Source organism: Eleutherodactylus coqui, chromosome 2, assembly GCF_035609145.1.
Source record: "Eleutherodactylus coqui strain aEleCoq1 chromosome 2, aEleCoq1.hap1, whole genome shotgun sequence".
Classification (NCBI taxonomy): domain Eukaryota; kingdom Metazoa; phylum Chordata; class Amphibia; order Anura; family Eleutherodactylidae; genus Eleutherodactylus; species Eleutherodactylus coqui.
This window is the reverse complement of record NC_089838.1, coordinates 238,194,399-238,210,369: the sequence shown is the minus strand read 5'-3', so window position 1 is coordinate 238,210,369 and position 15,971 is coordinate 238,194,399. Positions and strand designations below refer to the sequence as shown.

General features: G+C 43.6%; 1 protein-coding gene across 1 annotated transcript in view; it reads right to left on the bottom strand.

Annotated features, from left to right (window-relative positions):
* EFL1 (elongation factor like GTPase 1) overlaps positions 1 to 15,971 on the bottom strand; it is a 212,992-nt gene that overhangs the window by 160,659 nt on the left and 36,362 nt on the right. The window contains exon 12 of the mRNA XM_066592683.1: positions 14,312 to 14,411. Coding sequence (XP_066448780.1) covers positions 14,312 to 14,411 — 100 coding nt within the window. The remainder of the gene's footprint in view (positions 1 to 14,311; positions 14,412 to 15,971) is intronic.

Below are 15,971 nucleotides of genomic sequence, written 5' to 3'. Positions count from 1 at the left end.
CGATCACTGAAATACGGATCATAGACTTAACACCAGCTACAAAACGTTTTGGATAAGTCAGAGAACATTCTCAAAAATGTGTTGGCAACCACTAATTTGGATATAAATGTATAATTTCTTAATATTACTCAAAATGTATAATTTCTTAATATTACATAAAACCAAATCAACTCAACTAGAACAGCTAGTGAACCCTCTTTACAAACGGTATCCGGGTCCGATATTTGCACTATATTATGGAGGCACTTCAAGTTATTTAATTTTCTCAAGTCAGGGTCACGAATCTATCACGGCAATTAACAGAAAACTTTGAGCGGGTCGATGCCATGTGGGCATTTGCTATGCACAAAAACTAAAAAATCTCCGTACAATTGGCACTGTGCTCGGGGATGAGGGAGGTCAATAAAGAGAAGCACAGAATAAACATAGGCTGCCCTATAATCTGTAGTGAACTGCCCGATCCTGTTGACTCATTCTGACTTTCGGGGCCGGTATAGTCATATTATTTAACTGATAAAAATTCTAATTATCCAAGTACAGAAAGTGTTTAATAAGTAACATATGGGCCTTTCACAAGAAATGACTCAGTGTTTACCAGATAATGGCAGGCAGCAGCAGAGAGACCACATGAAATAATGGACTTTCTTTGTTGTTTTTATTCCTTTTCTTAACCCTCAATAAAGAAATTAAAGAGGAGGTGGAAGTAGGTGTAGAAAAAAAAAACATCTCAAGACGCTGTAGTTGATTGCTGTGATGTGAACTAAAAGACAAAACGTATTATAGAAGTGCTATAATTTACTGGTTACTCAAAAGGTATCGCTTCTATAATACATTACTTTTGTCTTTTTGATACCAGATTATTTAAAATCTCAATTTTTGGGGGCTGAGGAGACTTCCTTTATTCTCCTCTGGGTAATATGCAAATAAGGGAGATGGAATGATACCTCTACAGCGCCACCTATTAGAAGGCAGCATTCCTGCAATTCAATGTTAGACTCTTTATACAAGCCTTGCAACAATCCCCAGTCATTGTTACAAGGCTTATATAAAGAGTCTAGCATTGACTTGCAGGAAATCTGCCTTCCAATAGGTGGCGCTAAAGAGGTATTGTTCCATCTCTCTTATTTGCCTAGAGAGACAACTGCAGGACACCCTAGGAGTATCATCCATGGGTCCTATTCTAGTTAATGGAACCTGTATCAGAGGTTTGCTTCTGCAATTGTACCTCCCAGCAAGCAGTTGCGCCTCTCCGCCTCTGTTATCACAGCGCTGGTAAGAATGCCTGGACAACCCCTTTAAAAAGGTAAAGAAATAGAATCCTATTAGAAAGATGCTCTCAAATGAAAAATGGAAAAGTAGACGCACGAATCTTCCAATAAGATCATATCCGGGACAATTAAAGACATGGCCTTTAACCTGCCAAGTGGCAGCCGCAGTATGTTTCACTTTCGATCACTTTCACAGCCAACCTTAGTTCACTCGGTTAGGACAGTATTCGGCTTAATGACTTTAATTAGGTGACATGACATTAGTTTTAGTGGGTTTTGATAGATTTCAGCTAAGAGTTGTTCGATTGGTAGTCCCCTCAGGGCTTCTTTGACCGTGAGAGAGAAGAATCATCTCAGGCATATTCTCTGTTATGAGAACTTTGGCTTAATGCGGCCCTAAGGGAAAGTTTTAAGACAGTCGGCAACAACTTCTCTCTAACCAGCAGTTCTGTCCAGACAAAGAAGCCTGGGAAAAAAACCTAGCGAAATCTGCATCATCAATAAAAATGACATAATCAATTGAGCAAATGCGAAAATCCTACTGTAAAGCGTGAAAACAGATGTGTCCTTTAATGTGGATACATAATCTGTGTCTGCAGAGGAAACATGAAACTGACACGGATCATTTTTCCTTGAAGGCTTGCTACTTCCACCCTGCCCAGCCTAGCGACCGTATTAAAAGCTATTTTATAGAATACCTTGTAAAGGCCAAGCAAGAGGCTAATTATAAAAGTCCATGAGCAGAACGCTAACGAACTGTCCTCCGTGCAAGAAACTCTTAGGGCAGCTATAAAAGTTTATCTGCATGCACAATGGATATGCCATCCCTTATAGACATCACATGCAGTGCAATGCTGGGAGCCGTTTACAAGGAGGATCGCTTCACCGTACAGTAATATTCTGACACTTCACTACTTGTTCAGCACCATCTAATTTAGGGCTCATGTCCACGACCGTATTTTCACCGCTTATCATGGGTGCGTTGCACGGACATGTGATAGGCGGTGAATGGAGTCAATGGACTATCATGGATACATGCACACCGACGTGTGGGCGCTGCGTATTGATAAATCACAGCATGCTCTATTTCTGTGCGTTACGCACGTACGCAGCATGAGCCCTATATACTTGTATGGGCTGTGCATGATACGCTGTCCATACGCAATGCCAGCAGCGTTTCCATATGCATCCCCACCCTGAAAGGAGCGGTTAATTAAAAAAAAAAAATCACTGCGCATGTCCGTGATTCGTGGGCATGCGCAGTGCCATGCGCAGCCAGACACAGCCTCTATCGGCAGCTGCGGGGAGACAGGGGCCTGGTGCTTGGAATTCCTGACGATTAGCTGACCATTTGTCCTGCTGTCAATGTAGCGCACCAAACGTCATCATCATCATCATCATCATTACTCCCATAAAAGCAATAGGAGCGGTGCCTCCTATTACACTTCCCGCTCTTCACTGTGGTCAGGACCACACATCCGACCCTGAGCGCAACCAGGAGCTGGAAATAAAATAGGAGGCATCACTCAAATTGATTTGAATGGGAGTGAAGCCTTCTACCACACTTCTTGGGTTGACCAATGACGACGTCTGGAGCACTGTCACAATCACATGATTAGTGAGATCTCAAGCAGTGGGTACCAACTGGTCAACTATTGATGGCCTGATCTTAGGGTAGGTCATCCATTGTTAAAGTCCTAGAAAACCCATTTAATAAAGTTTGTTACTTGTGAAATTTTAGGTTTAATGATGATTGGTTTGGTAGTTAGATTGTATACACACTGCTTTTTCTAATATTTATTTAGAAACTGAAATGTATACCTACCCCGTTCCCCTGAAAATAAGACCTACCATGACTTTTTGGGGGAGGCTTGAAATATAAGCCCTACTCTGAAAATAAGTCCTAGCTGCATAAAAAAATAAAAAAGAATACACTACCTAGCAGGCTAGTAATGCCATGGCTCAGCCAATTCCTAAATCCTGCCTTCACAACGCGATGGCTGTGATTCGTTCTTGGATCGCTGCTCAGCCAATCAATGCAGCGCTCAATGAACCAATCACAGCCATCGTATTGATTCATGATGGAACACTACACCGATTGGCTGAGCAGTTGTCGTGAACCAGAGCCATAACTTCCTGGAAGCGAGCTTTATGAATCCTGTAACCAGGAAGTGATGATGTGTGGGTGCAAGAAGCGCGTCGGGACCCTAGAGAGCGGTGGTGAGGGACCTGGATGGAGCCTGCTAGGTAATTATAAAGAGACATCCCTGAAAATAAGACCTAGTGCACCTTTTAGGGCAAAAATAATATAAGACGGTGTCTTATTTTGGGAGAAACACTGTACTAAAAGCAGGTGTAGAATTGTGCTATATACCAACTTATGATTACGCAGCTTTTTCAGGGTTTATTAGTTTTAGAAAAGCTGTTCTATATAAGTGGTATGACGGGGAGAGCAGAGGGCCGGCACAGCGGTGCCGTTGCTTGCCCCAGTCACATGTAATCATTTGGCATCGTGAGGCTACGGGTCTCCGGAATGATCCAGGGCTTCAAAATCCTGGAAAGACTTTTGCATTTAGTTAAATGCCCGTATTTCTCCAACTCGCAGTAAGACGGCAGGGCTGAGGTCACTTTAGCGGATCCCTCTTCTAAGGTAATGGCTTATAAACGAGCTGTGCATTTCCCTTCCTTTTATCCTCCCTCCCGATGATAAATGTTATCTGTGTAAACACTTGGTTTTCCACACATTAAACGATACTAAGGCTCATCCTAAAATGCGAGTGCTTTAAGAGTAAGATAATGGAATATAAATGAGGACAATTTGGCTTCAGAGATGAAATGACTAAATGTAGAATATATTGTCATCGCGTGGACGGAAAAATAATAGAAGAAAGAGGCATGTTATCCAAGGATTTCAAGGAGAGAGAAACCCTCCAGTCACTTCCTGAATCGGAGACAGTTCTCCATCGGTCATGACAAGTTACCGCCGCCTTCGGATGCCCTGTGAACGGCGCTGACATTTATGGGCGCCAACGCATTTGCTGTACCTGCCCTTCATTTACTCTGGACAGAAATAAATTGAAAAACACAGTTATTTACAGAAACCAGGAGACCCCAATAAACCCGTGACATAGGCCCCCCTGCTTGTTTAATTGCCGGCTGCCAGCCGTAGCAGAATGCTGAAGTGATTAACCCCTTAGCCCCGGATGATTAAACAGTCAGATCTTCTACATAAGGCATCATTCAGCGCTAATACAGAGCCTTTCTCATTAATATCATCTCTCAGACAGATGGCCAAAGCTGTGACGAGTATCCAGAGACCAAAGACACACAATCTCAAATGATATATCAAATGGAAGAAAAGAATAACTTCTGCTAAGAGTCTGCCGAAAAAGACGACAAAATATGATTTCAGAGAAGAGGACTGTCACAACGCCTAGTGCTAGTCACCATGGTTCATTATAGGCCCCTTTACACGGGATGGCGCCCAACAGCCGTACCAACGGCGATCACTGCTGTGCTTTACAGAGGAGCGGTACCTGTTCAAGTGAATGGAGGTGGAGCGGGTTGGAGATCGTTCTGGGCAAACATTGAGCAACGCCTGTTCACACTAAGCAAGAAACCGCTCAGCAGCCATTCCGTTTTCAGTGAGCTGCGAGAACTTAGTGACTTCTTGCTCAGTGCCCTGTCTGGGGCCATGTGTACACGAGCCGATTGTCGCCCGGAATGGTTTGTCTGAATGAATATTTGGGAGACTATTGGTCCGTGTAAAGGTACCTTTAGTTCACCTTCCAATCTACCAGCTACATGACACACAGTATTCTGCTTTTGGGGGTGTTAGGGTGTTCACAAAGGTTTTAGCAGCAGTTTTTTATTTTTTTATTTTTTTTTTAGCCAAAGCCATCACTGGATCCAGCAATAAGAAGTAGCGGTCCTTCCTATATATTGCTTTTCTCTCATGTATCCGTTTCTGGAATTGGCTCAAAAATTGCAATAAAAAGCTGCCACAAAAACCTATTAGCGACACCACCCTAAGGCTGCGCTCACACTGGGCGGATTTCCAGCGGAATGTCCACATAATTAACATGTTGTGGATTTGAATTCTGTGCTGCATGTCAGTTCCTGCTCTGGTTTTGTGCAGGTTATCTCTGCAGCATGTGGACGAGATTATCCAACAGTAAACATGGCAGAATTTCCGTGTGGAGGGTCCGCAAAGAAATCCCACAGCAAATCCACCCCGTGTGAACGCAGCCTTATATTTATGATTCATAGAAAACCCCTACAAAAGAATAACCTAAACTAAATACCACATCATTACCTAACGAGTGCGGTTCTGTGATATTGTCACCACATTTATCTTACAATGCCCCCTTCATTAGGCCCCATCATCCACCAGGCCCTTGTTAGCCCATTTTCCCATCTTTGGGGTTGGTTCACCTTTGTACGATGGTTTCTTTTTAGTCGTATATGTGTTAGTCCCTTTACACCCCGTGGTTTTAATTATTTAATCAATAAAACGGTTGTTTTAGGTTATTATTTTGTAGGGTTTTTTCTGTGAATTCTAATTTAGCTTTTTCTTAGGCTGCATGTCCTCGGGCGTTTTTGCATTGTGTTCCCTGCGGCGATAATCCAGCCACAGGGAACGCAGTGCACGCTTTTCATAGCCTTGCTATGGAAAGCGCTCCCCCTGTCCACGAGCGGAGAATCATAGCGATTCTTCGCTCACGGCCGGTAAATCGCAGCATGCTGCCAATTGCCGCAATTCTCCACGGAGATCCTACCTGTCAGATAGGCTCACAACTAAGATCTGTCCTCTGGCTCCTGCTCCATGGCGGGAGATCCGCCGCGGGATACTGCAACGCCCGTGGACATTAGGCCTTAAGCCTCTGTGAAGCACAGCCTTATATTTACAAACAATAAATAAATAGCTCAACTTTTGTAGAACTTCAGATTTTCTTCCCAGGTGCAGCATCCGCACCAAGATTTGCACCATTTGGTGCGGATCTGCAGCAGACTTCACCCTTTCAAATGAAAGAGTAAATTTTCTACTACAGAATCACCAATTTCGCTATGTGTGAATATACCCTTAAAGGGCTACCCGGAGAAAAGAAATGTTGAAAGTGCTCACTACCATGCTTCACCCAATCCCAAGGAGAACTAATACTGACGGCGCCCAACCCGCCACTCTCTATGTCCTGTGGCGGTAATGTCACACGTCACCGTGTCGGGACATCGACAATGCAATGGGAAATAAAGAGCGGAGGTGGATAAACAGGAGAGGCAGGGAATTGGGTGATGCGGGCATGCCTTCTTTTATGTTTGTACATGACACGGAGCACTTTTAAAATTGCTTTTTTCTCTGGACAATCCCTTTAAACTTGAGTTGCCCACTTTCAGCATTTTTACTCTGTATCTCAACCCCCCGCTGAATGCAGAGTCAATGTAAGTTTCCCAACACAAAGCTGTTTGTGTCGTCTGCACAATTTTGTTCAAATAGAAGTCGATGGGGCTGAGAAAATATACTCTTATCCCCAACCTCTTATTTCCATCCATACTTACTGCCATATTGTAGAGCGGCAATACGGCGGGGAGCAGCTGAACATACACTGCCTATATTGTACGTGCGCATTTTCGGACATGCAAAAAAAAGGTAGAACATGGAGCGGATTAGATACTTCAATTGGTGTGTTTGTTTGCTGCACGCACATGTACTCGCAAAGTACTGTCAAGCACGACAATACATGCGCAAAAAAAGCCCGTTCATAGCGCAAACATGTTGCGCTTAGGCGTGCGCAAAAACTCATACACCCTTGTGAAGGAGCCCTTAATGACTTCTGCAATCTCATAATTATACAACCCCCTGAATGGAATCCCTGAAAATAGCGCACATTGGCAAATCAGGTGTTATCTCAAGCACACCTGATGCAACTAATCAAGGGCTTCATTAGTTGCATCAGGTGTGTCATATAAGACACATCAAATACCTGGACCGCTTGGGCTTTATTGACTGTGATGTGGTTGCCAGTAAGAAACATGGCTAATGCTGCTTTTGGACTGAACGCTTATTCAAAAAAATCATTCAAACGAGTGAAACTGAATGATAATCATTCGGATTAAACGCAGCCAACGACTGACCAACAAAAGAGAATTGTGCATTTGTCGGGCAGGTTAAACACCGATCATTCAGCAGTTCACATAGGAATGTGAAACACTAAACCGCAATTGAGCGAGAACTGCAGGATTCTCAATGGGGAAACGAGAATCATCCCGTGCAAAAGGGGCATTAGTCAAGAGAATGCTCTGAAAAGTTAGGTTGCGTTCACACTTGGTGTTTTTTGTTGTGTTTTTAAACCAGCCTTTGAGCAAACTCATTCGAGCGTACTTACACTGCGTAATACGCGGTGAATGGAGTCAATGAAAACACAATTGATTTTTAGTGACCCCCTCGCACTATCGTTTTTTTTTTTAAATTGCAAATATTACGCACGTGAAAAAGAATGCAGCATGTTCTATTTTACCACATATTACACCCGATAGAGCCCTATTGTTCTCTATGGGCGCGTAATAAACTCTGTACACCTACATTGCATATGTGCGGCATTTATACGCAACACCACTAAGAGATAGAGCAGGAAATAAAAAACAAAAACCGAACAAGTTAGACCGCGTCTGATAGAGTGCGTGAGATACACAGTCATGCGCAGTGCAAAATCGCTGCCATACACTGTGATAGGCGGCTGCCCCACAAAGGGGTAAAATGCTGTTTTCTATACACGGCGTTCTATGCATACGCTTGGAGGAATGCAGCCTTAGACTTCATTCACACGAGCGCCTATACGGCGCATTTTTACAGCCGACCGATATACGTGACCATCTGAGACATTGGTTTCCAATGCATTCGTTCACACGGGCAAATATACGGCGCGTAAAAACGTTGCACCATAAAAAATGGAAACATATGTGACCGCAATATGGTGGCGGCGAATATATGGTGGGTAAAAAGATAGTTCTGATTCTATCTTTTGGACGAAATACGGCGGCGGCTCCCATAGACTTCTATGAGAGCTGGGAAAAAAAAGAAAGGGGAGGCATTTTAGCAGTTTCTAACGCTGCAAAAAGCTTACAGATGTCTGTATATAGACATTGGAAGGCATCCCAAGGATGGTGATAATTCTTTTTAGCTGTGATCACGGAAAATCGTCCATTCATGCGAATTTACGGTGCAGACGAGAAAACGTAAAAATGCATACGGTTGTGTGAAAAAGCCCTTAAAGAGAAGAGATTGTAACAAGAAAAAAAATGTAAAAGCTGAAAGTTTGAAAATTTGGTAAATAAACCTCAATTGCAATGGGAATTGAATAACGTTAATTACAGCTGTAGATACCAACAGGAAAGACAAAAGGCCATAAATATAACAAGTGGATATAACGCAGTCAGGTACTATAACATAGTGTTATTCCCTCTGTGAATGAGGCCTACATGACACGTATGTATACCACAGTGTAGGGGCCCTCAGCTCAGACTCACTTATCTACATACTCTAAATTCCAGCTTATAAAAGACCTGACCAACAACCTAATTCCATAGGTACCGAGGTCAATGTACGGCAGCGTCTGCCTATAAACTGGTAACTAGATACATTATTCGCAGAAGTGCTTCCCAGCCAAAATAAACTCTCCCCATCTGGTTTACAAGGCTGTCAAAGAAAAAGCACTCCTAGAAGAAATGGGGTGTTTTTCTCTTTAATTGTTTTGAGGACATGGTACCCATTAGGAGCTAAAGGGTTAGAGAGAAACAGTCTGGGTGGAAGTCAATACATTTCTAAGTTACAGGCTGTCAGGAAAGCAACATTGTAGCAGTCTACACAAAGCAGCGCTCAGCAGTAGATAATTACCCTAGCGCTAATCCATGAGGTCATGCTGCTCGCTGGAGTCTGGGTGTTTAGAAGAAGAATATGTACATTATAAGGATGGGAAAAGGAGGAACACATCGCCACCTAGTGGCCACAAGTCAGAATGTCCTAGGACAGCGCAAAATAAGTGACTAGTCTTTAGTCACTCATGCTTTATTAGCTCTCCTTGTTCTATCAGAAATCATCTGGAAGGGGTTCTCTGGGACTTTTACTATTGATGACCTATCCTCAGAATAGACTGAGAAGAATATTAAAAAATGTGGGCATTAAAGGCGCAACTCCTATAATCAATAAAGAGCATTCTGGTGAGTCATTAACCAGGTTCTTATTTATTAGATAATTAAAAACAGCCAATAATAACGTATTTCTTCAGAAACAGCTGTGAAAAATGTGGAATGTAAGCAAAAATGTAATATCTGGCGCACTATAGAACTATCCTCAGGATAGGCTATCAATTGTTGATCAGCGGGGGCCTATCCATCAAGATCCCAGCCAACCGGCTGTCAGTGTGAACAATGCTGGAAGCAGTTAGTGCTGTCAGCATTGCTGGGCCCTGATTTGGTACTACAGGCATTTAATGGGAGCTGTGCCTGCAGTAGCCAACCGGGCTGCCGCAATGCAGACAGAGCTATCTGCTTCCAGCGTTGTCCAGTCCGACAGCAGGCCTGGCAATTAGCTAATCATCAGGGATCCCAAATGGCAGATCCACCATTGATGAATAGTTAAGCTCCAATCCCTGATGAACTTTGTACTTATATATAGAAGCCAACCGGAGCAGCAAGTGGCACTGTAAAGCATAGTGGAGGGGCGGAGGAGCAGCTAGAGCACCTAGCGAGACTGGAGGGGTTTCAGGTAATCTGCAGTCACCAATCTTAGTTGTGCCCTAATGGAGCAAGCTATAAAGTAGAGAGCCGATAGAAGAGAGGGATGACTGTATGGTGACTGCGTACTTACACAGCATAGAAGAATCTGCGGAGGGAACAGACATTTGGCCAGCAGTCCCTTTTAGATTTGGGTAACAAGTATGCTGTCACATGCTTACAGATACAGCTATAAATAAGAATGACACATGGCAGCCATTTGTCAGAGGAGTACAGGAAGCCAATACAATCGCTGCCACGTAACAGATTGTGAGTAATATCACCTATTATTAAACGCCTTGTTTTTCATGACTGGTTGGCTACATTTGTGTGTTAATGCAGTGCTATGTAACACTACAGATAACGGTCCCCAATCAGTATAGCCAGCCCCCCGAGCTAGAAGGTTGGGGTCACACGGGATGGAATTTTATCTGAATTCTTGGAAAATGGCCACACCGAAAAATCGCGAGAATTCCGCTGGAAAAGTGGTTTCGCCATCGGCATTCTGCTACGGCTTTCCCTCCCCATAGAGAGGCTGCTGCGGGAAAGAGAAAAGAATTGACGTGCTGTGGAATCGAATTCCACACCGCGTGTCAGGTTTCGTGCGTCTTGGCCGCAGTGTGGACAAGAGGTTTGCATAATCTCGTCCACTTTGCTAGTTAATCTCCGGATTAGGAGCCGAAGGTGGAATTGTCATGTGGCAATTGTGCCCCGTGTGAACCCTGAAGGTGCTTTTACACCTTTTGGGTGACACATAAAAGACGTCACCACCCAACTAATGACCGTTTGCTGGTTTGTGATCTGCCTGCTGACACTCTCATACAGGCATGTGATCAGTGAACAAGCATTCGGCAAAATGTTCCCTCCCAATTACCCACCCGTGTAAAGGCTGTTAAGCAGCTGTGATATGCGACCTAGAACCCTTATATGGATAGTAAACTACAGTAACGAGGCCAATTAAACTGAATTGCGGACTTAACACTATGGATTTTCCTAAGCGGAGATAAAGCCCCTTTTAGACGAGTCCATTCTCGTTTGCACTCATGCATCCCGTTGAGAATCGCTTACTTCTCATTCCGTGCATTACATCCTACATGACACACTAAGCAGAAGTGTTTAAACGTACAAGAAGTCAACGATCCAACGATGATTTATAGTCCTGCTAAAACTGAATGAAAAGTGCGCAATTCTCTCCCATCGTCTCGTATTAAAACCAAATGATCATCGGTCACTTTCGCTCATTTTAACGACTTTTTGAACAATAATCGTTATGTCTAAACACGGCATAAATTAGAAAATCTGCAGCACTTGTAGTACAAGCCATGACGGTGAGAGCTTAACAAGTCTTATCCACATGCTGTTGAAAACATGTGGCGTATGATGACCATGTAGTGCAGATGTACCTCCATGGCAGGTCAAGTGAATATTGTAGCACATCTGTATCAAAATCTGCATGTAGCGTGAATTAATTGTAACGCACACCTCCTACCCCATAGAAACATAGTATGTTAGGCCGAAAGAAGACAGTGTCCGTCCAGTTCAGCTTATAACCCCCCGCCTTGTTGATCCAGAGGAAGGCAAAAAAAACCAAAGAGGCAGAAGCCGCCTTGGAAAATTATCCCTTCCCGACTCCATAATGGCAGTAAGAATAATTCCTGGATCAACGTTTTGATAGTTCCTACCTGACTGTAAGACCCAGATCAACAATCCCAACTGGTTACCAATGTCTAAATACTGTAATACCATAGCGCTATACGAGCTAGGAGATTACAGCTATACGACTGCTGCCTACGAGCTCCTAATACTGAAAGAGGAAAGTAAAAGCCAACACACGGGACACTTCTTAGACCCACCCAACTCATCTCTCTTAGGCCAGTTTCAGACAAGCGTAATATGGATCTGTATTATGGACGTGCTATAGGTGACATTACAACACCATTTCAGTAGTATTTGCCCGCATAGGCTTTGTCTTTTTTTTTTTTACTGGGGAAATACTGATCTGCATGTAGCAATAGAAAATAGCAGGCAAAAAACTTTTTTTTTTTTTTTTTAATTGCCCGTTTATTAGATACATTGATTTACATTAATTCTGTATTACGGTCCACAAAACATAGACCAGATATAGAGCTAAAATACAATTAAAGCGGCCTTGGGCCACTTTCACATGGCTGAGAAAAATCAAACAAGATTTGTGCGTTGAGAGATGCACAAATCTCGCACGAATGTGAACCCCATCCTTTGAATCAGGTCATATACATGAGCAATTTTTTCCCCGCATTGCATCAGGGGAAAAAAAGACGCGGCATGTCCAATCTTTGGGGGTTCCCTTAGAACACACCGCTCATTGTTTTCAATGGCACAGGAAAACACATTACATGCCATGTGATCTGCACGCGAGTGCGACGCGAGGTTTCCTACTGAAAACAATGGGAAACACTTGCCGAGCCTCCGATGCCAGAGAATTCGAACCTCGCCCAAATTTACAGAAAACTGCCTCCCATCCGTCGGTACATCGCACCATATTGGGCCATGTTTCTTGGCCTGACAGCACACTCGGCCGTGTGTAGGAAGCCTTAGGGTGCCGTCACACTGGAGGGTTATTGATGCAGTTTTTGGAGCGGAGACTAGTAGTATCTGTCCTCCGGGCGGTGTTTCCATATGGATTTCCTTCCACGTTATTACATTGTTCTTATGGTGTTTTGTAAGTGTTTTGCATGTTAAGTGCACATCAAGAACTGCTGCTACAAATCACATGCTTTTTGCTAACAAATGCCGCAGCTTTGCAATGCAGTTTCCAAGCAATCAGCATCTACAGCTGAAGTATACTGAAATGATGTACTTCACCTGTAGGAGCAGATCGGCCGTAAACCGCAGTGATTCACCGTAAAACACATGCTGTCTGTCTTAGGCCTCCTGCACACTGTCAGCGATATGGGACCATGATCCACGGCCTGATATCACCCTCGCAATCCATGGGAAATCCCTGGAATGCAAGGTGTTTTCATGTGCAAACAGCCTCTCATCACTGCGGGGGTCCCCTTTATCCTATTGCTTTCAATGGAGCGGCAGCAGCGCCGGCCCCATTGAAAGTAATGGGAGAAGATTGCGCTCCTCTGCCACTGCTGTGACAGGGGATTCCTTCATCCCCCGCGGGGAGTCCCCTCATCACTGAACACCCTGCTGCAGCTGTCACGGTGTTCAGTGCTGAGGAGTCTCCCCACAGGCATGAAGGAATTTCCTGCTGCAGCTGTCACGGTGTTCAGTGCTGAGGAGTCTCCCCACAGGCATGAAGGAATTCCCTGCTGCAGCTGTCACGGTGTTCAGTGCTGAGGAGTCTCCCCACAGGCATGAAGGAATTCCCTGCTGCAGCTGTCACGGTGTTCAGTGCTGAGGAGTCTCCCCACAGGCATGAAGGAATTCCCTGCTGCAGCTGTCACGGTGTTCAGTGCTGAGGAGTCTCCCCACAGGCATGAAGGAATTCCCTGCTGCAGCTGTGCCAGCTGCAGCAGGGGATTGCGATATACTCCCTATGTTTAAGCTGGTAAGGCTGCAGCCTCGAAGGGCAGAGAGCGATCACCTGAATTTGGTTGTCAGCAACGTGGGGCTGCAGCGCTGAATCACCAGGGCTTAGGATGGGCAAGTCCCCTTTGTTTTATCATTTTAACCCTTTTGGCTCCAATTTTAAAACGTTCATTTTAACCAGAGAACCCCTTTAACCTCCCTATTAATAAATGTGAATCCATTTTTTTCAAGCAGTATTGTACTGCGTAAAGCAAACCGCTACAGATCATCAATAAATCTGTAAAAAGTCTCATCTCCAAGATGTCTAATAACGAACTAGATGTAGGATTGGAGATCGGAAAATGCTGACATTTAAATGAGAAAATCACGTGAGATTTGTGAATTGCAAGACATATAAATCTCCCACGTGGAAACGCCCCGCATTCAGAGCTTTACATGGACTGCAAGGGCGATATCAGGCCATGAAACACAGCTTGATATCACCCACGCCAGCGTGAAGCAGCCTTAGGAAAACTTGCAGCATGTCAGTCAATGATTCATCAGGGAGACTGTTACATGGTCTTCCCTGGGTAGGCTACATTCTACATCCCTGGGAGGTCACCCCCTCCGTAGTACGTAAGGAATATGCAAGGAATTAGACTTCTGTAAGCCTCTGAATACGTTTTCCAGCTTCCGGTCCAGTGGCGTGGATTTAAGTTTCAAGAGTTCACAAGTCATCATTCCACAAATCACGTTATTGAGCCGTGTCTTACCTCTGCTTGTTCTGGGGTAAAGCTTTTGCATCCACAGCAAACATTTTGGAGACAAACACAATAACCGGTGTGTTCTCCTCGCTGCGACACTGCAAGAAAGCTGAGAAAGAGAATAACAACATGTATCAAAAAAATCAGGTCAAGTGTGAGGAGTGATCGATCGCGGCTGTCTGCACTTCCTGTGCCGGCGGAGTATATTATTTCTGTGGGGCCTTGGGAGCGTGCGAGCGTTATTTATTTACCGAAAAATTCAATTTAAAGCTGCAATCATTCAGCAAAACTGACTCACCTTATGAGATTTCCTATTTATTCTCCTTTTTAATAGATTTATAGAACGTCTGCTCTGCGCTATTAGAAGAACTATTTAGTTATTTACTCGGAGCGATGACCTGAGCCCAAGTGCAAAACTTGTTGTCTGTGTTCTCGACAAGAAGCCTTCATCTCAGATTCTTCTCCATCAGCAGAAGTCTCACCAATGCAATCACATCATGGCCTTGTACCAGGACTCAATCACACGCCATGTAAATTGCATTTAGGGTTTTTTTCCCAATTGCCTTCAATGTGAAATTATATTTAACACCACTAACAAAAGGTCAGAGGAATATCTGTTCTTTACAAAACACACTTCTACTGAATCAAAGGGTTATCAGACATGCTAATATTTACCTCAAATGCCCCAAAAGTGTAAATAAGAAAACAAAAAAATACTGTAATATACAATACTGCAGCTTCTACATATCACTGTACATAGAAACTGAAGTCCCAGCCGAAGATCCGTCAGTAAGGCTGGACTGGCTCTCTTTTTCTGCCGAACCATCCTATTAGCCAACCTATGGCCACAACTAAGTTTATCTTTGTGGCCATTAATTCATTGATAAAAAGTATAGGAGAGGTGACATAATCAGCTTTTCAATCCAGCATACTGGCATAGACTGAGACAGACTGCAGTTTCTACATACAGTGGTAAGTAGAAGCTGCAGAAGACAAATGGTGCAAAATGATTCATTAAACCCTGAAGCAAAAATGAATGTCAGCACAAGATACAGGCATTCAAGTAAGAAAAAAAATTGCCCCCCACCCACAAAAAGGTGTACACAGCCTTTAAAAGCAATCTGTCAGCTACTTTGAGCCATATAAACTAAGCCTATGGACTCAAAGTAGCTGACCCACTGACCTGGAGATGTAAGTTTTAGATTTGCCTTTCCTGACATTTTCCTGTTGTCAGCGCTCAAACCCACCACTGAATACATAGTAGAGCGTTAAGTAGTCGTCTCATTTAGGGCTCAAAGTACCTGGATGTGCCTACCTAATAAGTCAGACTAGTCCTAAACTGCAAAAGGGTTTTCTAAAGAGCAGTCTTTTAATGCACTCATCCAAAGGTTTGTGAATTTGCAGAAATGGTGCATTTTATATATAACTTGCTGCAAACAAAAAAGTTTGCAAAGTAACATTTATAAATATGCCCATTACTTGGCAATGCCAGGAATAACGATGTGGATCTCAGTTAGCCTCATTTGTGAAAGTACATTTTTTCCTATTCTAGAAATCCACTCCAAGTTTCTGCGGAATTTTTGTCGACTTGTGCTTTTTACATAGTAGCCAATCTGAAAATACACAGCTGCAGTGTAAAGCATGGAGGAGAGTAGCTGCTCAAGTCTCT